At 48.4% G+C, this 26,376-nt stretch overlaps 1 protein-coding gene across 2 annotated transcripts in view; it reads right to left on the bottom strand.

Annotated features, from left to right (window-relative positions):
- SBF2 (SET binding factor 2) overlaps positions 1-26,376 on the bottom strand; it is an 805,041-nt gene that overhangs the window by 5,363 nt on the left and 773,302 nt on the right. For both annotated transcript variants that reach the window (XM_088476083.1, XM_088476084.1), the window contains 6 exons: positions 22,371-22,498; positions 22,066-22,293; positions 19,905-20,009; positions 8,325-8,503; positions 8,141-8,228; positions 7,438-7,569 (listed from right to left, as the gene is read on the bottom strand). In XM_088476083.1, the coding sequence (XP_088332209.1) occupies positions 7,438-7,569; positions 8,141-8,228; positions 8,325-8,503; positions 19,905-20,009; positions 22,066-22,293; positions 22,371-22,498 (860 nt within the window). The remainder of the gene's footprint in view (positions 1-7,437; positions 7,570-8,140; positions 8,229-8,324; positions 8,504-19,904; positions 20,010-22,065; positions 22,294-22,370; positions 22,499-26,376) is intronic.

Below are 26,376 nucleotides of genomic sequence, written 5' to 3'. Positions count from 1 at the left end.
TGCAACCACCTTAGGAAAAAGGATGGCCAAGTGCAGAAAACAGCTTGGTCCATATGAAAAATTAAAAGACGTAAGCTGGTTGACGATGCTGCCAACTCAGGAACTCTGCGAGCTGAGGAGATTGCCAAAAGAAAGAAGCTACTTTCCAAGTTAACCACCTTAATTCCACCATCTCAGGTGGCTCAAAAGGAGCCAAATGAACAGCAGCCAAAACTAAATGAAGGTGCCATGGTGGGATGGGTGGAACGTAAGGTGGTTGGACATGCAATACTGCTTGCATGAAAGTTCTGACATCTTTCAAAAATTCCAGACGTCTCTGAGACAATATAGACAAGGTTGAAACCACCGAAGCTTCACACTATCGGATGTAAGATCTCCACACCCTATAATAAATAATAGAAGTGGATGACTTAAGCGCCTGTAACATACTCTGGATAACGGCTGCAGAAAACCCCCTTGGACCTCAAGAGACTGATCTGAAGTGCCATGCTGTTAAAGTCAATTAAGGTAAATTTGGATGGAGGAACGGACCCTGTGACAGTAGATCTTCTCTCACTGGCAGCCTCCACGGCTGGTCGACCATTATTATCTTCATCATTTATATGGCGCCACAAGTGTTCCGCAGCACCTTACAAAGTACATAAACAAATAGATTGACCAGTGACATACAGTACAATACAATACAGGATGAGGACATGGATAATATACATTGCTACATTAGCGACCGTAACACCCAGCTAAGCAACAGAGCATACCAACCAAGTGTTAGGTGCCCTATGGGGAGTATGAAGTAGATGAAAGTAAAGTAAGGAGAAGCACAAGAGGGTAGAGGGTCCTGCTCGTAAGAGAGAAATTCTAAAGGGGAGGGGTAGACAAACAGGAGTGACACCGATGGGGTAGATATGGAGGAAAGAGCATGTAGCAGCGGGCAGGGCCGGATTAAGGCTTGCGGAGGCCGCGGAGCATCGAAATTCTGGGGGGCCCTACCAATAAAATTTCCATGGCCCCCTGCAGCCACTTCTATGCCCCTTACACTACTTGCTTGGCTTGCTTAATGTTCCTGACAGGGGCGGGCATGTCACGGCATTAGGCCCCACCTCCTACATGTACACCCGCTAATCGCGGCAATATCAACCCAGGTGGGTAGGGCTTAGATCGTCAGTCATCCATTGCACGGCCACCCACTGTAGAGGCGGAGAAAATCTCTGTCTTAAATCAAAAGTGAGTGACTGTGATGCTGCGGAGCCGGCGAGGGAGTGTCAGAGTGGCCTGGTTCAAGACAATGTTTACTGAGTGTGGGGGCCCCTAAAGAGTGGGGGCCCCTGGACGACCGCCCCATCTGCCCTGCATATAATCCGGCTCTGGCAGCGGGTTAAAATGAGAGCTTGAAGGCTTTGATGATGTAGTGGGTCTTAAGAGCCCATTAGAGACAGAAGGTTCGAGTACCATTACCTCCGTGGCCAATCTGGAGCAATTAGAGGGTCATGAGCCTTTTCTTGCTTGATCCTTCTGATTACATGCAAGAGCATGGGAATGGGCCGACAGAGATACGCAAAGTAGAAGGACCTCTTGGCTTGGGCATGTACTAGGGTCGCTTTCGAGTCCCTCGAGCGTGCCTCATACTGTGAAAACTTCTTGTTCAACATGGATGCCATGAAGTTTATCTCTGAAAAACCCAACTTCTCCACAATCTGGTTGAATATGTCCTGATGTAGAGACCATCCCCTGGGTGAACCTTGTGTTGACTGAGAAAGTCGTCTTCCCAGTTGTCCACCCCTGGGATAAAAATGGCCGATATGGCCGGTACAAATCTTTCTACCCACATCATAATCTGGACGGTCTCTTTCCTGCTTCCTCCTTGTCTGCTGATGCATGTGTCGAAGCTGGATTATTGGCTGAGACAAGATCAGTTTAAAATTGAATCGCAGCGACACCATCTTGCGACTGGCCGCAAGAAGCAATCTTGGAAATGAGATCGTAAGACACCATTTTGCGAAAGGCCGCCTAAGCGCCATTTTAGATAAACTCACACTTTAGTACATGTGGCGATTGCATCTGTGACCATCGCCATAAGTTACGGCGATTCATCAAAAGCCCATTTTCATGACTTTACATATAGTTTGGGTGCTCTGGATAAAGTGTATATTATTATAATTCCCCTAAAGGATATATTTCAGAAATGGCTGTACAGTATGTCAAAATTGGATTGCATTAGCTAAGCAGAGCAAATGGCCACGTGACAACTAGCTTGTGTAGACAAGCTTCATGGACATAACGTCTGCTCTCACTCCAGGTGGCCCTGCTCGAATACAGCAAGAGGGTCGTTTGTAGCACCTTACATTAGCAGGCTTCCTACAATAAAATACCTTCAAAGCCAAGAGTGTTATCTGAGGTTTGGGTCTTTTAGCTGTGCTAATTTGCATTTACACAGACCCTGGGAGAACAAAGACATTTGGAGCCTGAAAAGGGTGGGGGCTGCTGGGGCATGTGCAAGTCATGGAACTATAAGGCTCAGCATTCCACACCGCTAGGTGTTCACTTGGTTTAAGTGAGATTTAAGTGCACCATTTCTCATACACACATTAATACGCACAATTGCGCTGTTAACTAGTCGCATATTAGCGAATGCATAAGATCCTGTATGAAAACGCTGTTTATTAGCTTTATGAGCACGCATCTGCCCCAAGTTAACTAGTGTCTTTACATCACACCGCGCATACTTACACATTACATATTCACATAAAAGGTTTAATAAGCTTTAAAGTATAAGATTTAAGTTTGTTCATTTAGCATAGATGCTGTGAAATAAAGATTATTTGGTAACTAAGGTTTTATACGTGATAAGTAAGCCGTGATTGGTATTGTACTGATGCGTACTCTTTCAGCAGTATTCCGGTATTATCGGTGTGGAGATCGCATCATGCATTCTCAACTTATGGACCGCAGAGACTTCAAGCAACAAAATGTACATTATATGAACAACTGTTAGGATGTTGTATGGGGCAGGAAACCAGAGACCCCCAGTTGTTAGAGGCTGGGTTGTGTCTATTTGAATCAACCTGTTAAATGCCTTGTAACATATGCCCTCACCTTTAGGACCAATGGTATTAGCAACAAACTTCTCTATTGTGTTGTTTATTTCTGGGGGGTATAAATATGTGTGCTCTGACCCTGGGTTCCTAGTCTTTGTGCTGAATGCTGATTGACAAGGGGTTTCTTGCTGATGCCTAACATCTGGACCAGAGAGCACTGCGTATGTATAATTGTACTTGGGTCTGTATAATCTCTTTGTGCTAAGATTATATGAGGATCATAGCGTGTAACTGCTGTACTTTTACTTGAATAATACTTTGTCCTTTAGAACCACAGGTTCTAGGTCTGGAGTCTTTATTTACTGTATGACTGCGTACGCAAATTAGCGTCATCCTTAGAGGTTTATAGGCAGTATATTAGAAGGTATAGGCAGGGGTATATGGCATTGTCTGGTTGCATCTGTAAGGGCCTGCCCTTGAGAAGATTTTGTGTCTAAACCAGAACACAAAAAACTACTCGTAGTTCTAGCATAATCTCTGGCCAAACCCCCTGGATCTGGAATCCTAGAATCATTGCACCCCATCCCTGGAGACTGGTGTCTGTTGTGACCAGCATCTATTTCCAGGCAGAAAATTACAACCTCTGGACAGGTTGACAGTGCATAGCCACTCATCCAGGGATTGGTGCATCTGAATCGACAGGGTAAAAAACTGCAGATTTAGGCAGGGATCCCATCTCCTCCAACGCTGAAGGATAAAATGCTGAAAGAGCCTGGAGTGGAAGCATACAAAGGGAACCACCTCGAATGCGGCTACCATTTTCCTTAGTAGCTGTATGCAGAGTAGAATGGATACCCCGTGAAGAGACAAAAGAGCTCGGACCATGGACCGCAATTCCATGATCTTGTCCCTTGGCAGAAACAAACGCTGACGTAAGGTATCGAAAAAAAAAGGCCCAGAAACACCATGCACTGTGCTGGAGCTAAACTGGACTTGAGCAGGTTGAGAACCCAGCTATGAAGTTTCAGTGTTGTCATAACAACCTGCAGATGGTGCCTTTATAAGCAAATCATAAAGGTAGGGAATTACAATAAATCCTTGACGATGCAGAATAGACACAATAGGTGCCATAATTATGGTAAATACCTTTGGGATGGTCGAAAGCCCGAAGGGCAGAAAATGAAACTGAAAATGTGAAGGGCCTACCACAAAACGCAGCAGCTCCTGATCTTGTTCCCAAATTGGAATGTGCAGATATGAGTCCTTTGAGGCAATCACGGAACGTAACAACTCCATCTTGAACTTCCGCACTGTAAAGTGTGGGTTGAGCTGCTTTAAGTTCAAGATGAATCTAAAAGAACCATCTGGCTTTCCTACTAGGAAATATATGAATAAAAGCCTAGCCCCTGATGATGCACTCAAACAGGGGTAACTACCCCAGAAATTAAAAGTGTGTGAATTACCCCCCATAATCTCCTTCTTCTGAGTAGATCTCGAGGAAAAGGGGTTACAAAGAATCGATGGGGATGTGGGCCGTCTACGTCCAGTATGTAACTTCTGGAGAGGACACCTCTGACCCAATGGTCTGCGGTTGACCACAACCAAACTTCCCTGTATAATGGAAGACGGGACACTACACAAGTGTTCCAAAAGTCCCCCTGACAGAAGTCATTGGGAGGATCTGTCACCTCTACGGAAGCCTGGATGGCGGGACCCCATGGCCATTTGCCCTCTGAACTGACACACTCTATGACCTCATGTCGCACTTCTGGTGGGCGGAGGCCAGAACCTACCATAGTCAAGGCCGGCGCTTCCATTAGGCAGCTGCCTAAGGGTGCCGGGACCTGAGGGGCGGTCTGCTGAGGCTGCCTTTGGAGAGGGGGCATGGTTTTGCCTCTCTCAGCAGCCACTCCTGCCGGCTGAGAGACCGGGTGAAACCTACTCACCCCAGCATCGGGAGCCCATCTACACCCACCACCCGGAGAAGATAAAACAAAACACACACTGCAGCTGGGTCCGGCACTGGTGATGTCACTGTGTTACCAGCCGGCCCACTCTGCTACTCCGCCTCCAATCTCCCGAGGGCAGCGACTTCAATAGAAGCTGTGTTAAATTTCCACATGCTCTCTGGCTGCTATCCCCTTCCATCCTGTGCTGACCCCCGAGCCAAACATTACAGCTTGCCCTGAGACGTGGCTTGAGCGACGATCGGGGAAAGCTGCTGCAGACAGATTGCAAGCAGAGTGACTGGCTACATAGCCACACTCCGGAGCCTTGCTGTGCTGCCTGCAGTGCAACAGCCCATCTGTGATCCGCCGCTCGACTCGCTACAACCCACACTGTTGGGGCCGGGCTGCTGCTTGAAAGCCTGCGCAGTGTCTAACACTGACCGCGCAGGCAGTCGGGAAGGAGGGGGCGGGACGGCATGATACACCGAGTGAGGACAGAGCCACTAGCGGGACTGACTGGCCACATTTAACTTAAAGCTGCTCTGTGTGTACGGGCCAGCTGCCTTTCTCCTGGTCCATACTGCCGGTTCTACTAACATCCAAGCAACTGTAAAACCAAGTAATTCTGCCCCCAGTGTCCGGTGTCTTAAGAGAGGGGAGCAGTGACGTCGAAGTATGCAGAGACTGAGGCGGAAGGGGTACATAATTGAAAAGTGACATGCAGGAGTGGACGGTTTGTGTGAAGAGTGGAAACAGAAAAGAGGCAGTTAGAGAAAGAAGAATAAAAGGTTTCTGACAGTTAGAAAACAAAGAGAGAGAGTAAAATGGGCTGGGTGACAGGGAAAGACAGAGAGAAATAGAGAGGGAAACCTCCTATCTGTGCCAATGTGTTATTTTTCCGTACAAAGCCTACATGTTTTATTTATTTCCTGTGGGGGCAATGTGTGTGGCTGCAGTGTCGGGGCAGGAAGCTAGAAAGACAGGGGGTAGGAAGCTGGAGAGACACAAAGGGTAGGAGACTGGAGAGGATACAGGGGGCAGGAGGTGACATGAGTCTGATTGAACCTCTGTTACATGACTATGACATTGGTTATATTCCTACACAAGCAGGCATCTTCTGGACCAAGTGATCTACATGAACAGTGAATACCAGCTGAAGATGTCGAACTTCTAAAACATCACCTCCACACTTTCACCTGAGGGGCTATAAAGTGAGTACTGGTGGAAAGGGGGGGGGGGGGGCAGCAGGCAGAAGTCTTGCCTAGGGTGCTTAGAAGCCTTGCACCGGTCCTGACCATAGTACCAAAAGGGCCGTTATATAGGAGTTCTGGGGCAAGATGAAAGAACTGGGAGAAACTGACTTTTACCGCCAGAGCAATAATAGGCTTCAGCTCCGGTCCAAATAGGGATTGACCCATAAAGGGATCTCCCTCCAAAATCTTTTTGGACTCGCTATCCGCTTGCCAAGGGAGTAACCAGAGTGTCCCTTCTGGCCGAATAGAGAAGGAAGGTCCGTGGGTCCCAGGAACGGCGCCGGAAAAGCGGGCGCGGTGTGGAAGCCTCACCAGGGGTTGTCTCGGGGTCCCAAACACCCGCAGGTGTGGTGACCCTCTTCCGGTCCCATAAGCAGGCTGCGGCATGGGGGGAAACAAATGCTGGTTACTGGCGCTGATGCAAACCTGCCACACCTAGCCTGATCCCATAAGGGGACTCAGGGACTCTCCTGCAGGCATTCAAAAAACAACTGAGGAGCTGGGGGAAAGGGAGTGTATAAGGGAGGGCGAGTATGAGCCAATCAGTGCCAACTCCTCAGTCCCTCCCTCATATCCCAGCGTCAGTGTTCCCCAGATAGGACAGAAGAGGAATATAAACCATCAAAACTCTGTGGTTCTAGTCTCATCATACATATAACTGCCTCATCATACATGTAACTGCCGCATCATAGATATAACTGCCGCATCATAGATATAACTGCCGCATCATAGATATAACTGCCGCATCATACATATACCTGCCTCATCATACATATAACTGCCTCATCATACATATAACTGCCTCATCAAACATATAACTGCCTCATCAAACATATAACTGCCTCATCAAACATATAACTGCCTCATCATACATATAACTGCCTCATCATACATATAACTGTCTCATCCAACTCAAGGTACAAACCTGGGGAGGGCATATGGGAAGTGATTTATAACAGTGTCAAATATGGCAAATTAACAGCCAGATTCCATCTAAGAATAAATTCCACTCATTTACAGTATATTGATTTCAGCATTCGGAATCCGATAAACACAAGTAACATATAAACGCTTATGTATTTTAGGAAACTGAACAACACATTTTATCAAATTGCAATATTTTATGTAATCGTCATGAACTAAAATAGTTTCCACTGAAAATCTTTATACTGATGTATAAATGACCTGTGAATAAATACTCACATCAAAGAAAGCCCTCTCGTTGGTGTGTTTTGGCATTCCAATAGTTGGTGCAGCAGGTACAACAGTCTCTACATCTGCCAGATCTATGTGACCCTTACAGCTTGTGTCTTCACCCGAGTCGTAGTACCGGAGCTGTACGAGAGAGAGGAATGTGCAGCGCCAACAATTACAACCTTATAATTCTACAACAACCACAGTAAAGAATCAGCTTCAACTATTCCCACATCTCGGAATCTACAGACAACCATCCCCATTATTTCTATCCCTAAAATACAAGCTGCTCCAATACAGAGAGGCTTTCAACAAATTTTGCAAACGTGGGAGTGTCCAACACAGTTATTGACCTTTGTAAGGAAGGTAGTTTAATGTGCATTGGAGAAAGACTACCACATGATATGATAAAAGCCAGACATAACATTACTATAGGGTGATTTACATACATGAACGGTTTCTATATTACAATTTTTTATTTTTTTCTGGTGTTCAACTCTTAAATACTTCATTAGTAGAAAATATGCACCAGAGAAAATGTGATTACAGTAAAACGTTCCTTCTGGAAATTTTTAAAACTCTAAATGATGCACAGGACTTAGAGAATCCCGTGCATCACGCAGAGTTGTCAAAGTTGGGGATTATTTTATACAGGCTGAAGTTGAAAGTGATTGCAAAGCTGAATATAAATCTCAGTCCTGTGAACTTTTACCTGGTGCTTTGTGACATCAAGTACAAACCAACGTGGCTTCCAGCCCTTCAATAGAGCCCCTCTCTTGTAGAGCACACCTTCAAATGACCTGTGTGTGATGAGAAGATAGATAACAAAACCTTTCCCAAAACTAATTTACCCAGGAATAAAGTATAGCAAATAAATTCCTTCAAACCTCACACACCTGTTTTCCTCATTCTTGGAGGTAAAATGATTGTATAGTGTTGCTGATCTCCGGTCCACTCCATTGGAAGGTGAAGATGTGATGTTCTGTTCATCCCCTAAACCACTGTCTGGAAGATGCACCATAGACATCTTCTGGTAAGACTGGAGGTTGGCAGACACTAGGATGGGCGGGTTCCGCTACAATTCAACATTGCAAAGAGATATATTTAGAGGAATATTTCCTTTTTGTAACCAGACATCACCAAATGAGAAACGATGAGGACAGGTCACCAGAAAACTGTGTAATTCAGCACACAAGGTAGAAAGGATTCCACCCACATTCACTAAAGGAACGAAGTTCAATCATTTTTAGACAATTATTTCTTAAGTGTAAAGACGTCCTCTCAGTGAGGTATCGATCACTAATCAGGACATTATAGATCTGTGGGACTGATTTCAGTTGTGGGTAAACTATCTGAAATGATTCTGAGAAGAGATCAGGAAAATAATTTCATAATACATTGTCAGCGTGGATTTACGCCTAACAACTATGAAGTTTTAATGAGGGCATAAGTTTGAATGGTATCTTGGCAGTGCAATTAATGTAATATACACTACATGTGGGCATGCATCTAAGTAGTGTGTTTGGCCATGTCAGCCACAACCATTGCTAACAGGTGCATACACTCTACATAGTCACACATTAGCAGTAGGATCACTCAATATCTGCTCTGTAAGTGCTGTCATTGTGAAGTGGAAATAACTATGGCCACGATAAGCCACGCATGCTTACATAATGGTACTGCTGAGTGCTGAAACGCGTACAGTGTCCTCAGTTACACTTACTAACGAGGTCTACAAGCAACCACAGCATGGATTGAGTTTCCATGGCCAAGCACCCCCACACAGGTCTCAGATCAAACTGTGAGCCTGATTCAGACCCACTCGCAAGCGGCTGTCCGCTCGCAAGTGGGTCGATGTTGTGCTCTGCGCATGCGCACGACGGCGGGAGCTCCGTCGTGCGCATGCGCCAGACGCGACGAGCGAAGGACTTTCCTTCGCTCGTTGTGTCTGATCAAAGGGGGCGTGCTGTCGATGTTGATTGACAGCACGCCCCCTTTGGTGGGCGTGCCGGGGGCGTGCCTCCCTGACGGGGGCGTTCCCACGGGAACGCCTCCCGTCAGGAGCCAAAATCACTCCGGGGCTTGCGGTTGAAAACCTCAACTGCAGGCTCCGGCTCGCAGTTTCGATGGTCGCGATGGTCACGACCATCGCGGCAATCAAACTGCACGCTCGTATAGGCTGTGGGTGGTGACCCACAGCTATACGAGCGTCCAGGAGGACGCTCCATAGTTATGGAGGCCGGCCCTCATTCAGAGCGTGCGATCTGCTCAGAGCGTACGGCTCTGAATGAGGGCCTGTGGCTGGAGTAGTGTTAAAGCACAGTGGATCAGTGGAGACACCACCTGTCAGTGTGACAGATAACTCTGAGATTGGCAGACACCAGGAGAATATTACCTGCTAAAATGCCTACTGACAAGTTTAATGTTTGGTGGAGGAGAAATCCTAATGCTAAAACATATAACATGACATTTTTTGTGGCAGCATTTGGACTATACCGCTGTACATAAAGCGAGACACACACAAAAAAATATGAGATGTGGTAAGAACTTACCTTTGTTATGTCTATTTCTACGAAGTCCATAGGGTTCCACAGGATACCTTGGGGTATAGGTGATGACGTCAGGCATCGGGCACCATAGAGTTAAGTTTTCAGCCTCCCAGGATGCACTAGGGTCCCCCTTCTATATCCCGCCCCCGAGCCAAGGCATCTCAGTTACGTACCAAGCCATAGGCCGGAGGAGGAGAAGGAAGAGAGAAAAAAGATCTGGACACACACAAGAATCACATTCACACCAGAGGGAGACGGAAAAACCGATGACCAGAGCAAAGCCCATCTGCAGCACAGGTGCGACAGGGCGGGAGTCCTGTGGAACCCTATGGACTTCGTAGAAATAGAGATAACAAAGGTAAGTTCTTACCATATCTCATATTTTCTACTTCAGGGTCCATAGGGTATCCACAGGATACCTTGGGGATGTCCCAAAGCAGTATCCTTCAAGGGTGGGGACGCTCCTGTGCTGAAAGGAGAATCCGCCGCCCGAAGGAAGCATCCTGAGAGGCAAAGGTGTCAAACGTGTAATACCTCACAAAGGTGTGGACAGAGGACCACGTGGCCACCTTGCAGATCTGGACTGCAGAGGCACCACGTCGAGCTGCCCACGAAGGACCCACAGACCTAGTGGAATGAGCCCTCATAGAAGATGGAACCGGTAGGCCTTCAAGAAGATAAGCTTCTGAAATTGCCATACGGATCCAGCCTGCCAAAGTTTGCTTTGAAGCAGGCCAACCCTTTTTACGGAAGCCATAGAGGACAAACAAGGCGTCCGACTTCCTAAACGAAGAAGTGCGGTCAACATAAATCCTTAAGGCCCGCACAACGTCCAAAGTGGCCTCACCCACTGAAAGGTCAGGTGAGTTAAAAGCCGGCACAACGATTTCCTCGTTGATATGAAACCAGGAAACAACTTTGGGAAGAAAATCAGGACGAGTGCGCATCCCCGCCCTGTTCCCATGAAAAATCAAGAAAGGGGGTCTACAAGAGAGAGCCCCTAAATCAGAAACATGTCTTGAAGTGATGGCCAGAAGGAAAACTGTTTTGGCTGTCAGCCATTTAAGATCCACTGAGCCCAGTGGTTCAAACGGCGGCCCCTGGAGAGCCCTTAGGACCACAGCCAAATCCCAAGGCTCCACCGGTGGAACAAATGGAGGCTGGATTCGAAGAACACCTTGCATAAAGGTGCGCACGTCAGGGATTGTAGCAATCCTAAAATGGAACCAGACAGACAGGGCAGAAACCTGCACCTTCAAAGAAGCAAGGCGAAGCCCATGGTCTAGTCCCGCCTGTAGGAAGGCTAGCACTCTAGACAGACGGAACTCCCGAGGTGCATAACCTCTCGGTCGACACCATTGGAAGAACGTATGCCACACACGATGGTATATTCTTGCAGAAGACGGTTTCCGAGTTCTCAGCATAGTGCGTACTACAGAGTTCGAAAACCCCCTGGACCTTAACATGGCCGTCTCAACAGCCACGCCGTCAAAGACAGCAGAGACAGGTCAGGGTGAAGACAAGGACCCTGCGACAGGAGGTCCGGTCGTAGCGGCAACTGCAGAGGAATGTCCACGGACAGACCCTGAAGGTCTGAGAACCAGGGCCGTCTGGGCCACGCGGGAGCTATCAACAGGAGCGTCCCTCTTTCCTGTTTGAATTTCCGGATTACCCGTGGAAGAAGGGAAAACGGAGGAAAGAGGTAAGCAAACCGGAACGTCCACTGGACGGACAGAGCATCCACCAGAGACGCCTTTTCGTCTCTTGTGCGAGACCCGTACACCGGCAACTTGTTGTTGTGCCGTGACGCCATGAGGTCGATCTCTGGAAGACCCCACCTGTCCACCAGAAGTTGAAAGACGTCCTGGTGCAGAGACCATTCCCCCGCATGAACGTCCTGGCGACTGAGAAAGTCGGCTTCCCAGTTAAGGACTCATGGGATGAATACCGCTGATATGGCCGGGAGATTGCGCTCTGCCCAGATCAGGATGCGGGACACCTCTACGAGTGCCGCCCGACTTCGGGTTCCTCCTTGCCGATTTATGTACGCCGCAGCGGTGGCGTTGCCCGACTGGACCTGCACGGGATGACCCTGGAGAACCCGATGGGCTGGCTGGAGAGCATTGAAAACGGCGCGGAGTTCCAAGATGTTTATCGGAAGCTCATTTTCCGCCTGAGTCCATCTGCCCTGGAACAAGTGTGGACCCGTGACCGCTCCCCAGCCCCAAAGACTGGCATCCGTTGTCAATAGGACCCAGTTCGCCACCCAAAACGGATGACCCTTGTTGAGATTGGTCGTCTGCAACCACCAGGCAAGGGACAGGCGAACCTCCGGAGTGAGCACCATCGTCTGGGATTTGAGACTCTGAGGCAGTCCATTCCATTTGGACAGGATCAATTGCTGCCGAGGTCTGGAGTGAAACTGGGCATATTCCACCATGTCGAATACGGACACCATGGAGCCTAGTAACCTCATTGCCGAGTGAAGAGACACCCGGCGACTCTGCAGACAACTGCGCACCCTCAACTGCAAGGCAGGGATCTTTTCCCCCGTCACAAAGATCCTCTGCTGACTGGAGTCCAACAAGGCTCCGAGATGCAGAATCCACTGAGACGGGATCAGGGTGGACTTTTGCCAGTTTATCAACCAGCCGTGCCATTGCAGTACTGCAATCGTCAGATCCAAATGACGTAGAAGGAGCTCCGGAGATCCTGCTACCAACAGTAGGTCGTCTAGGTACGGCAACATGCGGACTCCCTGCAGCCGCAGGGAAGCGGCCATGACCGCCATAACCTTGGTGAACACACGTGGTGCTGTCGCCAGGCCAAAAGGTAATGCCCGGAACTTAAAGTGATCGTTGCGGATTGCAAACCTGAGGAACTGTTGATGGCACGAAAGAATAGGCACCTGCAGGTAAGCGTCCTGTATGTCCAACGACACCATGTAATCCCCAGGTTCCAGCGCCAGAATGATGGACCGTAGGGTCTCCATCCGAAACCTCAGCACCCGCAAGGACTTGTTGAATGTTTTGAGGTTGAGGATCGGACGGGTACGACCCATTGGGTTTCTGCACCAAAAACAGATTGGAATAGAAACCCAGGCCCCTCTGGGAGAAAGGAACAGGCACTATAACTCCAGCCTGGAGCATAGTGTGCAAAACCTTCCGCAGTTCCGTGGCTTTGTTCCGGTCTGATGGAAGACCCGTGGTGAAGAATCGGGACGGGGGCCTGTGCCGGAAGGAGAGGGCATACCCGTGAGAAACCACCTCGTGAACCCAACTGTCTGTCGTGGTGACCGACCAACACTGGGCGAACCGTAGCAGGCGGCCTCCCACTTTAGGATCCCCCAAAGGGAGGCCCGGACCGTCAGGCCGCAGGTTTGTCATCGGACTTAGGGGCCGGACGTCTGGTACTCCAGGCCTGCTTCCGGGGCTTGGCCGACTTCTTGGGGCCAGCCTGTCGGGAAAAGGACTGAGCCTTTGGTCTACCCTGGGCCCTGTAAGGCCGAAAGTACGAGATACCTGAACTGGAAGTCTGCAGCAGACGGGAGACATGCCGATTTGGCTGCCGCCAGCGTGGCTACAATTTTGTCCAGATCCGGACCAAATAGGACTTCTCCATTAAAAGGCAATGCTTCCAAGCCCTTTTTGGAATCAGCATCTGCCTTCCAAGATCGCAAAAAAATAAAGTGCAACGAGCCGCCACCGCTGCCGAAGAAATCCGAGAAGTCAGGGTACTGATATCTAAAGCCGCTTCATTAATGTAAGTGGCCGAATCCCGGAGATTGCCTATCAACTCGGTCTGTTCAGCCGAACAGTACGAATCGAAAAGACGCCTCTATACTATCTGCCCAGCGCTCCATAGCTCTGGCTACCCAACAAATGGCCATAGCCGGCCTGGCTGCCCCCCCCCGCAAGGGAATAAACGGACTTTAGGCAGATTTCCACCTTACGGTCCGTGGCATCCTTTAAGGAGGACATGGAGGGCATGGGCAACGTGGCACTTCGGACCAGGCGTGTCACATGGGAATCCACCTGTGGCGGGGATTCCCACTTAGCAAAATAATTGTCCGCAAACGGATAAGCCACTGCTAAACATCTTTGAGGCTGATACAGTTTGCCAGGATGTTTCCACACCTCCTCTAAGTGGTCCACCAATTGACCCGAAAGAGGAAACACTGTGGCGTCACCCTTAACATCCTTGAAAAAGGCATATTTGGATTTTGATACCGGAGGTTCATCATCCTCAATAACTAAAGCTGTGCGGACTGCACGAATAAGGCCAGGCATATAAACCGTAGACTTGGCGTCCGACTCTTTAGTACGGAGAGGTTCCTGGTCCGAAAGATCCAGAATCTCCCCATCAGCGGACGTCCCCTCGTCATCCTCATAAGGAGTAGACAGAGACGCCACCGGCCGCTTATGAGGCCGCAACGCAGACTCCCCTTGTAACACGTCTGACAAATGCTGCACAGAACTTGTAAGAGAATTAACCCACGCAGGCTCCTGAGAGACCTGAGGAGGGGAAATAGGGAGACTGTAGGGTACCATCAGTTGTCTCGGGAACCCCTGCATGGGTGATGACACCACTGACTGCTGGGACAATCCCATCTGAGGGAATGCAGGTTGCGGAGCTAACTGACCCACAAGGGTTGTAAGCGCTTTAGCGAAACAAGCCCAGGGCGGTTCCTGAACCGGAGCCGTGACAGTAATTGGCCGCGTCAATAAAAAACACTGCCGACATAGCCCCTCCGCTCTACCCTCCCCCTCCGCTAAAGGTACCTTACATGTAGTACACAGAAGCTGGAGAGGAAAATCATTCTCAGACATGATGGCAAGTATGTGACCCCTCTCACTGATACGTGTTAGTATAGTGGGAGAACCACCCTGCAATCACCGCACCGCAAGGGCTTTAGAAGAAGAAGAGCAGGGATAGTGAAAAGGCTGATAGTAGAAAGTGAAAGTACAGGCAGCAGCGCTAGCAGCAGTCACATGCAATGCAAAGAAATCAATCCCTGCACTATCAGTGCTGATTCTCAACTACGCAGACACAGAGCCTGGTAGGACACAGCGCTGCACACACAGACATGAACCAACGGAGGAGAGGTATGCCGGGGGACCCAGACCGCGATGCCACCGATCAGCAGCTTCCAGCAGCGTTCACCATGCTTCAGGAAAGATGGCCACCGAGGAGCAGAGAGGAGGCGGGCCTGGGGGAGGAGCGCTGCCACAGGGCCAATCGGGATGTACAGAAAGGCTGTGTGCAGTGGGGGAGGCGCCGGCTGTGTACACTGAAGTCGCGCTCCCCTGGCATGCAATTAACCCCTGGGACGCCGCAGCGCTACCGCTCAGCCGTGGTCCGCTGTCCCAGGGGGGTAGTGGAAGCGCAGGTCCATAACCTGGCTCCACACTGCAGCCAGTCCCCAGGGAGCCCCCTGCCTGGGGACTCCGGACCATGTTCCAGCAGGGACCCACCGCGGGACCCCGCTGCTTACCTGCTGTCCCCCTTAAATCCGGCCATGGTCCCAAGCATCTGGGGGTCACCGCTAGCTGTGACCCCAGATCCCTACCAGCATACCCGGATCAGTACCAGCATTCTGGTACCGGTGGGGGTGTAGGGAAGACAGCATGGACGTCAAGAATGACTGTCCATGCTGTACTTCCAGATGTGCAGCCACAGTTGCCTTGATAGAAAACTTCAGGGGCTATCCTAGCCCCCCTCTGAACAGGTGCCTTTTGACTCAGAACCGGGCACCAAGGAAACTGGGATGCCTTGGCTCGGGTGCAGGGTATAGGAGGGGGACCCTAGTGCATCCTGGGAGGCTGAAAACTTAACTCTATGGTGCCCGATGCTTGACGTCATCACCTATACCCCAAGGTATCCTGTGGATACCCTATGGACCCTGAAGTAGAAAAATGGGAACCCTTTACTGCTATTGTGGGTGATGGTAGAGAATCCTAACAGCCATGTTCTATAATCTAGAGGAAAGCCTTTATAGAGGAGGGGAAACTGTTGCTGCATCAGGGAGTGGGGACAGCTCAATATTAATGCCTCTGGTTCTGTAACAAGTTCAGGTGTCCGCATACTCGTGGTTATGTACAGCGTTGGCTCGAGCCTAATTTATTTGGTAAGCAAATATAGATTATGGCACCCCTTAGTGGAATAAATGATATTAAACACAGATAAAGTTAAAGCACTATGGGCCTTTGTATTAATAATGGTGACACTGTTGTGATTATTTACAGTCTGTATTGCCATGTATATTTTCATATGCCCCCGCTATGTACTAACGTTAACTCGCAGGTACAGCGGTAGTGATAACCAATGTCCCTGTGAGTTACTTCCCCAGCATATTGGAGGAGGCTTTCACAGGGACGGGTCTATCAAAAGACAAAAATATGGAAGTGTACCAGTGACTCATCCCAGAGGCAGCTACATAATCAGACAGTACATTATATAGAGAAACCAAGGACATTTCATGTTATCACATCTATTCTGCCACCATATAAGCACCTGGCATTTACAACACAACGGTGCGTTTTAGTTCTCCAACCACCTATGTAGTGATCTGAGCAGACACTGACACCTCACTATCACTTACACATACTGGTTACTTACTGTTAGCATCACAGCACATAAGATGTATCAGTAATATTACATGTAATACAGGTAAAACGTGTATACACAACACAGTATCTGTTACTCCAGGACACTAGGAGGTCTCTGGGGCCCCCAGTATTGATCGTAGATCATAGCCAGGCCGGTCTCATGGAGAAAGCGGAACCTGCGGTGTGAGATGGTGAGGGCACACTAAATGCACAAACACACACACAGCACAATGTATACACAACAGCCACACCACACTGGGCTGCAGGGACTCAGCTCTCTTCACTACAGCAGCGGCAGGTGCAACGCCACTCACCGCAGCAGTGTTCAGCCACGTGAGCGGCACTCACCAAATCCTGTAGCAGCGCATAGATCCTCTGTGTAGCTGTACGGCCACCTGACCCTTCCTGACCGTATCCGGATAGAAGATCGACAATGTAAAGGTCCACAGTCAATGAGTCAACATGCAATTAGTTGACAGGGACAAAAGGTTGCCCGGGTTAAATGGTCAACAGGTTCAAATTGATGTCTGGTTCAAATGGTTGACAACGTTTTTTTTATGGTTTTTCAACATTTTCAAAGTTAGGGGTTAGGATGAGGGTTAGGCACCTGGGGGAGGGATAGGGTTAGGCACCTGGGGGAGGGACAGGGTTAGGAACTGGAGGGAGGGGGGGGGTGAGGGTTAGGCACCTGGGGGAGGGATAGGGTTAGGCACCTGGGGGAGGGATAGGGTTAGGCGGCTGGAGGGGAGGGTTAAGCTAGGGTTAGGTTTAGGCACTAGGGGGAGGTTTAGGATTAGGAACCGGAGGGAGGGCGGGGGTTAGGTTTAGGCACCTGGGGGAGGGATAGGGTTAGGCGGCTGGGGGAGGGATAGGGTTAGGCGGCTGGTGGGGAGGGTTAAGCTAGGGTTAGGTTTAGGCACTAGGGGGAGGTTTAGGATTAGGAACCGGAGGGAGGGCAGGGGTTAGGTTTAGGCACTAGGGGGAAGGGGAGGGTTAGGCACCTGGGGGAGGGATAGGGTTAGGCGGCTGGAGGGAAGGGTTAAGCTAGGGTTAGGTTTAGGCACTAGGGGGAGGTTTAGGATTAGGAACCGGAGGGAGGGGGTGGGTGAAGGTTAGGCACCTGGGGGAGGGATAGGGTTAGGCGGCTGGAGGGGAGGGTTAAGCTAGGGTTAGGTTTAGGCACTAGGGGGAGGTTTAGGATTAGGAACCGGAGGGAGGGCGGGGGTGAGGGTTAGGCACCTGGGGGAGGGATAGGGTTAGGGGCTGGGGGAGGGATAGGGTTAGGCGGCTGGAGGGGAGGGTTAAGCTAGGGTTAGGTTTAGGCACTAGGGGGAGGTTTAGGATTAGGAACCGGAGGGAGGGCGGGGGTTAGGTTTAGGCACTAGGGGGAGGGTTAGGCACCTGGGGGAGGGATAGGGTTAGGCGGCTGGAGAGGAGGGTTAAGCTAGGGTTAGGTTTAGGCACTAGTGGGAGGTTTAGGATTAGGAACCGGAGGGAGGGGGTGGGTGAAGGTTAGGCACCTGGGGGAGGGATAGGGTTAGGCGGCTGGAGGGGAGGGTTAAGCTAGGGTTAGGTTTAGGCACTAGGGGAGGTTTAGGATTAGGAACCGGAGGGTGGGCGGGGGTGAGGGTTAGGCACCTGGGGGAGGGATAGGGTTAGGCAGGAGGGGAGGGTTAAGCTAGGGTTAGGTTTAGGCACTAGGGGGGGGGTGAAGGTTAGGCACCTGGGGGAGGGATAGGGTTAGGCGGCTGGAGGGGAGGGTTAAGCTAGGGTTAGGTTTAGGCACTAAGGGGAGGTTTAGGATTAGGAACCGGAGGGAGGGCGGGGGTGAGGGTTAGGCACCTGGGGAGGGATAGGGTTAGGCGGCTGGAGGGGAGGGTTAAGCTAGGGTTAGGTTTAGGCACTAGGGGGAGGTTTAGGAACCAGAGGGGGAGGGGGGGGGGGTTGAGGGTTGCGGTTAAGATACCAAAAACAGTCTGTTGACCATTTAAACCTGTTGAAGTTCTGCAATGTCAACATATGTGTCGACTCATTGACTGTCGACCTTTACTTTGGCGATCTTTTATATCACGCCCCTTCCTGATGATGCTGGGAGACACTGATAGACCTGACCCAGCCTTCCGGAAGCGGGGACAATGTAGGAGAGTGACACAAAGAAGCGGGGGACGTAGTGAGTGACAGTGGCTGTGGGGGCATCGCATGTTGGTCTGCGATGCCTTGCTCAGTGTGGCACCTTAAGCTGCCGGGTATCCAGTCGGTAGGGCTGGCCCTGGTTATGTGGTGTGTTTGATACTGTTCCACTAAAGATGGTACATAAGGTGAGAGGACGGGATGTAGAGGCAAAATATGTACATGATTAGAGAACTGACTGATGGGTAGAACATAACATATTGAGACTGGCATACGCTTGTTAGCGGTGTAACCCAGGGATCTTACAAAGCAAGGTGTCAGTATTTGCTGATGATACAGAGCTATGTAGAGTTCTTACCAAAGAGCAGGACTGTAACTTGCTACAATGAGATGAGGCCATGTAATGAATAGTTAATAATACAGAGTGGTTCTATATGTACAGTTATGCAGCTAGTCCTCAGCAATAACTTACTAGTAAAGGACTTGGGGTACTAGATGTAGCAGCACTGCAAAGGCCAAGTATGTCCCAGGATGAACAAAAAGATGGATAAATGGTCTAGGAAGGACGTTACCATTGTATGGGTTACACAAGCATGCATGAGGCAATTTCTGATTTATACAGCAATAATGCCACAAATTCCTATTGAATGAAGCAGAATATTGGTACCACTGACAAAATGGCTGCATCAACTGTATGTAGATGGCAGGACGGGATCGGTTTGAGTTATCACCGGCCGCAAGGCCGGAGGTTCAAATCCTGACAGCGGAAGCCCAGCAGAGGAGGAGATCCCGACTGCGCTAAGGGTAAGTATACACTAACCTAACCCCCCCCTTCCCCGCTGCCTAATCCTGTCTCCCGGGGGTGCCTAACCCTAACCCCCCCCTTCCCTTAACCCTAACACTCCCGGGGGGCTGCCTAACTTTAAGTCCTCCCCAGGAGCCCCTAACCTAACCCTAAAGCAGCTGTCCGCACCCGGTGCACCTTCGATCGGGATGCCGGGCGCCGGGTGTAGGTAAAATGACAGGTGTCGGGATTTTGACGCCTGTCATTAGACCCTTGCCAGGATTAGACAGTCGGGATTTAGGCCGTCGGCATCCCGACTGCATACCGACAGGACCACTGTAAGGATTTGCCTAGATTCACAATATAAGGTGAAACATTTAATATTACAGATATTGTGGCCCTTACATTTTCCTTCTGCGATTCATCCTTCAGTTGCACCTTCGCCTTCTCCCACAGAAGTTGCCACCGCTCTGAACTCTGATTTAACACAGTCTCCAATCTCTCAATTTCCTGAAATGAATGCACAATGTTCTGATCATATTTTACAGAAATACGCTCTATTAAACAGGTTACACACTCGTTATGCATCTCACTGATAACAAAACATTTAGATTAGACGAACAACGTTCCGAGCCAAAATTAACATTCGTTTTTACACGCTTACTAAGAAGCAATGAAAGAAATCATTTATGAAGACCACTCATTTACAGCAGCGCAATAACATGTCCTTTAGTCGACCTATTGTTCCGACATCTAGATAGGAATGTAAGCTAAGTGCATTCTTGAGATGTAGAAAGAATTAGAAGAACACAAAGGGTTGTTTTCTGTAATAAAAAACGTTAAAGTGATGGAAACCCCCGGGGTAGAAGTTGAATAGACGCATTTAGCATATGGAGATGATAGCCGGCAAGCTGATACCTATCATTTGGTGACCGCTCTCTAGACACACAGTACAACTACCGTGCTGAGGAGCCGGGCTATACAGAACCGCATTGCAGTAAAATGTGCCGTAATCTTCATTTAGTAGCCAAATCTGAGAGACAAATTCTGGTGAATGAATTTGGTGGGGGTAATAGTAGAAAACGTTTTTAATTCATTTATGATATTTATTTATAAAACAATGGAGACTGTACCTGAAGATCAAATCAAACCCAGTCCGCACAACCTCCAGGCTTGTAGTAACTCCAGTGAAAGTGGAGACAAAATTTAAATCTAAAAACCTTGATAGGAGACTATTTTAATGGTATTTACACATTCTTTGGAACTTTTACTAAATCTAAACATTTTTCGTACAGGCACCGTTTTCTGCTTTTCAACCATGTATCTATATCATTAGTAGAACAATTTATTTTTGTTGCCCCAGGATACGGCACAAGCTGCTGGATTATCCAATGCAGACAGTGCAGTAGAGCTACGTCGTATCCTAGGGCAACAGAATAACCAACTCTCCCTGATTATATGCAAACAAGGTTAAAAATCATTGAAGGAAGCCAGAAAGGAAAATCCATTGTGTTTACTTGAAGTTGTGGGAGAGCTCGGACTAACCAGCGAACTGAGGCATCAGACTGAAATTAGGACCTGTTACATCTTTAGATGCGATCACCTGTTACTAGCGGTTTCGTGGCCCCGATTCAGATTTGGGAATAGAGCAAGAAACTGTTTATCTTTGTAGAACTATGTTGTGCTGCAGGTGGAGCAGATTTAAATTGTGCAGAGAGATTTAGATATGGGAGGGACGTGTCCAAACTGACATCTAAATTACAGCGTAAAAATAAAGCTGTCCAGCATTTGTGGTCTACATGCTAAAACAGCCAGTATTTACCCTGCATGCAGCAACAGTAAATGTATTTGTCCTCCTTGCAGTGCAACATAATTCCTCCAGGTACAGCGTTACTTGCCCCATCTTACTCTATTACCAAATCTGAATCATGTCGTCAGTCACTCACTGCGGTCACTGCGCCAAGTCTGTGTTATAGAGGAAACAGTGTTCTCCTGGATCTTCTTATGTCCAATAGTGACTGACACTATTCCATATATATGTATGAACGTCATTAGTGACTGACACTATTCCATATATATGTATGAACGTCATTAGTGACATGTGAATACATCTGAATGTGACAATATACCTTTTTATATCAAATTAGCTTTTATATTTTAACATAATTTAAAATGTGTTATGTTTGTTGAGTTACATTAAGTTAGAGACAAAAGCCTAAAGCACAGAACTATTAGCAGATTGCACCCAAACAAACAATTCACTTAGGTGACATTTGCAAAGGAAATTGTATTGGAATTTACATATTAAATGGTAATTATCCATAAAATATCGACAAGTTTTATCTTTTAGTAGAATCATGAAAGATGATTTGTATTACTTATGCTAATAACTGACATTTTAAAAAATAAATAATTCAAAAATAAAGTGACCATAACAGAACTTAAAACAATATAATGCATCAAGCAGTTCTCATATTGAAAAACAAAACAAAAAATAACATCTTGGGGCGATGATATACAATATACACCAGGAGGAGCCAAACACTTAATGAAAGAAGAGACTTACGCTCATAAGGTGCAGTATTGCATTGGGTTGAGCTTTGGATACATCGTCATAACACGGCCACACAACTTTCCTCTTTCCTTGTTGCAAAGCTTCCTCAACTTGGTCTTCAGAAGCATGTAATCTAGGAGGGATCATTGTCCAGTCATAAGAAGGACCGGAGACCAAGGTCTCTTCTGTATAGTACTCCCATTTCCTCAGGGTAGAAATGTTAGCTCTTGGTTTTAATGCCTAGGAGTGGAAGGAAGCTGTTAGTGAGGAAGATGTTGAAGGTCTGACATATACAGCTGGTAATCTCACTATCTTACCTCCTGCTCAGTCGGAGAATACAAGTAGTTGAAGAAAACCGGACTCTTCCTGTGTGTCCTCTCAATGTATTCCCAAATGCACATCCCCTTCCTTGTGTGTTTGTCTCCCTTATCTTCAAATAAAGTTCCTTGGACAAAACAAAGTTCCCTGAGTAAGATAAACCACTGCAAGCCCTAACTGTACAGTGCTTGGGAAACAGTTGCCACTATATAATAATATTGCGTCTCTTGAAGTTACAAGAGCTTCAGGAGAGAGTGTGATGCCCCATAGGGTGATGGAAGGAATGGAGTCTGACCAAAACACTAACCAAACCACATAAACACTGTTCTCTTGGCACAAAAACTAAATTCACTCTCTGGGCCTGATTCAGACCCGGTCGCAAGCGCTGAGCGCTCACAACCGGGTCGTTGGTGACCCACAGCGCATGCGCACGACGGAGTTGGCTCTGTCGTTTGAGACCCGGCTCTCGTACCAAAGGGTGCGAGCTGTCAATGTTGAGTGACAGCTCGCCCCCTTTGGTGGGCGGGCCGGGGGGGTGGCTGCCCAAATGGAGGCGTTCCCATGAGAACGCCTGCTGTTTGGGGGTGGCCCCACTGATATCACGAGTGATGTCAGTGGAGAGATTCCGGCTCTGTTAGAGTCGAAATCTCTCTGGGGCTTGCGGCCACGAGACCCTACCATAAGGGTCTTGTCTCAAGCCCGATGGTAGCGATGGTCTTGACCATCACGACCATCAACCTGGCCGCTCGCTATAGCTGTGGGTGGTCACCCACAGCTATGCGAGCGGCTAGGAGGCCGCACATAAAACCCCAAAAAAAACGCCCTAATTGAAAGCGTCCGGCTCTGAATCAGGGCCTCTGCTGTTAGTAGTAACTCCTGCAGCATCTACTCAGCAAGTGGTAAAGAGAAGTGAAAACTGCCCTTCCTTTTTCTGTAATAAAATTGGGTTGGAAGATGGTGGTTGGGGAGTACATAGAGCCCCACACAAAATTTTGCTAAGGTTATTTTATTTACGCATTGTAAAATCCTTTCCTTGTCATTCATCTGGGGGACAGCGCTAGCTCATACTGGGTTAAGTTGGGTAGACCACAGGAGAAGGCACTAAAAGTCTAATCTGATTGGCTCCATCCCCCTACATAACCCCTCCTACTTCCCTGAAGCCTCGGTTATTTTCTAACAAAGCCGCTTTTAGAAGCAAAGTTGCATCACAATAAAACCAGAAATAAAAACAAAAACAGCAAGATGACTAGAAAGAGAGGAATTGCAGTGTCCCCCATATGGATGACAAGGAAATTATGTTATGGGAAATACATTAAAAAATCCAATTTCCTTATCATTCGAACTGAGTGACACTGCTGGCTGAAGCTGGGATTTCACAAAGCAAGCCTAACAGGGGGGGGGGGGGCCTCGAACGGTAAGGCCTCACGCAATACACGGCAGGCAAAACCAGCCTTGGCATTACCAAAAGTATGAAAATTATAAAACCTGGTGATCGTATGCACAGAAGACCAGGTTGCATCCTTACACAACTGTTCTACCGAAGCACCACAGCGAACAGACCAAGATGTCCCGACCACCTGTGTTGAATGGGCCTTGAGTGAAGTAGGAACTGGCACATCCGAGGACAGATATACCTGACGAATAGCTGCCATCACCCATCTCTGCGATGGGTTCCTCTGAGTGATTGCTGCATACGAACAGTGCGGCTTATACGCATGCACGATGGCAAACAATCGCTCGATGTGCATCCGTAGTTGCACTTGTGATCAGAACTGAATGATGACCAATGTCCTGATTCATATGAAACTTGGACACTACCTTAGGCAAGAAAGACGGCTTATTCCAAATACAACCCTATCTGCATGAAAAATAATTAAGGGAGGCAAACAGGACAGTGCCGCCAGTTCCAACACCCTTCTAGCCAAAGCGATAGCTAGAAGGAAGACAACCTTCACGGCAATGTAGATCAACTTTACCATTTCCAAAGGTTCAAAAGGTGTTTTCTGAAGAGTGTCCAGGACCTAATTTAAATCCCAAGGGAGGAATATAAGGTGATTGGGTGCGAAGTAGAAACGTCTTCACCTCCGGAATGGTTGCTAAACGTTTCCCCTGGCTGCTGAAACCTGCCCCTTTAAGAAAGACAGGTGAAGACCTTTTCACAATCCCTCTAGTAAAAAAGATTAAATATGAGAGAAACGGAAAACCTTGGTCGGAAGATGACTGTGCTGACAGCAGAGATTGTAAAGGCGCCAGACTTGGTGGTAAATTTTGGACGTAACAGGCTTCCTGGCCTGAAGCATAGTAGAAACCTCTGATCTCAAAAACCCCTGTGCTCTCAAGATCTTGGACTCGAGCCACGTAGTCAAGGTTAGTTGAGACAAATTGTGGTGAAGACATGGCCCTTGACGAGGTAGATCTTTTCTGAGGGGAAAACGTCATGGAGAGTCGGCCAAAAGACCCTGCAGAACCATGCTCGAAGAGGCCAATCTGGGGCAATTAGAATGACTGGAAGATCCTCTCACTGAATCTTTTGTAGCACCCTGGCCAACATGGACAGAGGAGAAAAAAAATAGATACCCCAGTCTGAAGTACCATGGAACTGACAGAGCATCCAAAGTTGTCTGAGGGTCCCTGGACCTTGTTCCGTAAATTGGCAAGAGGTCATCAGGTCTATATTGGGCAGACCCCAATTGTTTAAAATCTCCTGATGGAGATCCCACTCCACCTGGTGCACTGAGTGATGACTTAGAAAGTCTGCCTTCCAGTTCTCCACCCCGGGAATGTGGATGGCCGATATTACAGGTACCCAGATCTCTGCCTAAGAAAACATCTGAGCTACCTCCAACAAGTGCCTCCCTGGTGATTGATATATGCCACCGTGGTAGCATTGTCCGATTGAATGCAAACTGGCTTCTTGTGCAGGACATCCTGAGCCTGCAGAAGAGTCAATCTGACAGGTCTTAGTTCATGAATGTTGATTGGGAGCCGTGTCTCGAACCTGCGACCCTGAAACTGAATGCCAAGAGTCACCGCACCTCAACCAAACAAACTGGCATCAGTGGTGACCAGAGTCCAATCCCAAATCCAGAAAGGATTGCCCCTGGACAAGTTCTGAGGCTCTTGCCACCACTGGAGCGATTTCCGTGTCTGAGGTGACAAGCAAAAAATCTGCTTGTCCAAACAAAGAGCCTGATTCAGAGCCACTCGTAAGTGGCAGCTCGTTCGCTCCGAGCGATGTTTGCCCAACTGCGCATGCGTACGGATCGTTATACGCATGCGCGAACCAGTCAGTGCGGCCGAAATTCATGTGCTCGCAAAATAGCGAATGCCTGCTAATATGAGTGACAGAATGAGGCGTATGTGGGTGGTAACAGTGGAAGGTGCTTGAAAACGGGGAGTGGAAATCCGATCGCAGGCGTGCTTAAAGGTCAAAACGGGCGTTTTAAGGGAGTGCATAATTAATACAGCAGCGTCATTGACCACGTCACTTGTTTTTTTTTAACTCAGAACTGCTCGCAAAATTGTGGTAGCAAAAACCAACCACAAGAATAGCGAGCAGCTCATACCCTGTTCGATGTACTCGATTAATCTAATAAATAGCGGACATGACGTAGGATGTGAGCGGACAGGGGGCGTAGTTTCCCAAAAAACGACCGCAAGTTTTGTTCGCTCGTTCAGACCTAGAGGCGTGAACAGACCGCAAACAGCGAACGGTTCATTTGAATAGCCACCCCTATTTTCTGGACGAGCGCAAATAGCGACCGGCTCTGAATCAGGCCCAAAGATCCTTTCAGAAGCAATGGGACCCAGGATCTGGGCCTGCAGAGCACAGGAATGGAATCTGGCAAAAGGAACTGCCTCAAATGATGCTACCATCTTACCCAGGAGCTTCATACCCCTGAGAATAGAAACCTGAGGATGCTGAATTACAGTCCTGACCAAAGACTGTAGATCCTGAACCTTTTCTGAAGGAAGATAGACTCGATGAACGCAAGTATAGAAGAG

Source organism: Taudactylus pleione, unplaced genomic scaffold (genome assembly GCF_031769625.1).
Source record: "Taudactylus pleione unplaced genomic scaffold, aTauple2 ptg000182l, whole genome shotgun sequence".
NCBI classification, from domain to species: domain Eukaryota; kingdom Metazoa; phylum Chordata; class Amphibia; order Anura; family Myobatrachidae; genus Taudactylus; species Taudactylus pleione.
Note: the sequence above shows the minus strand (reverse complement) of the source record. Positions and strands in the feature narration are given on the sequence as shown.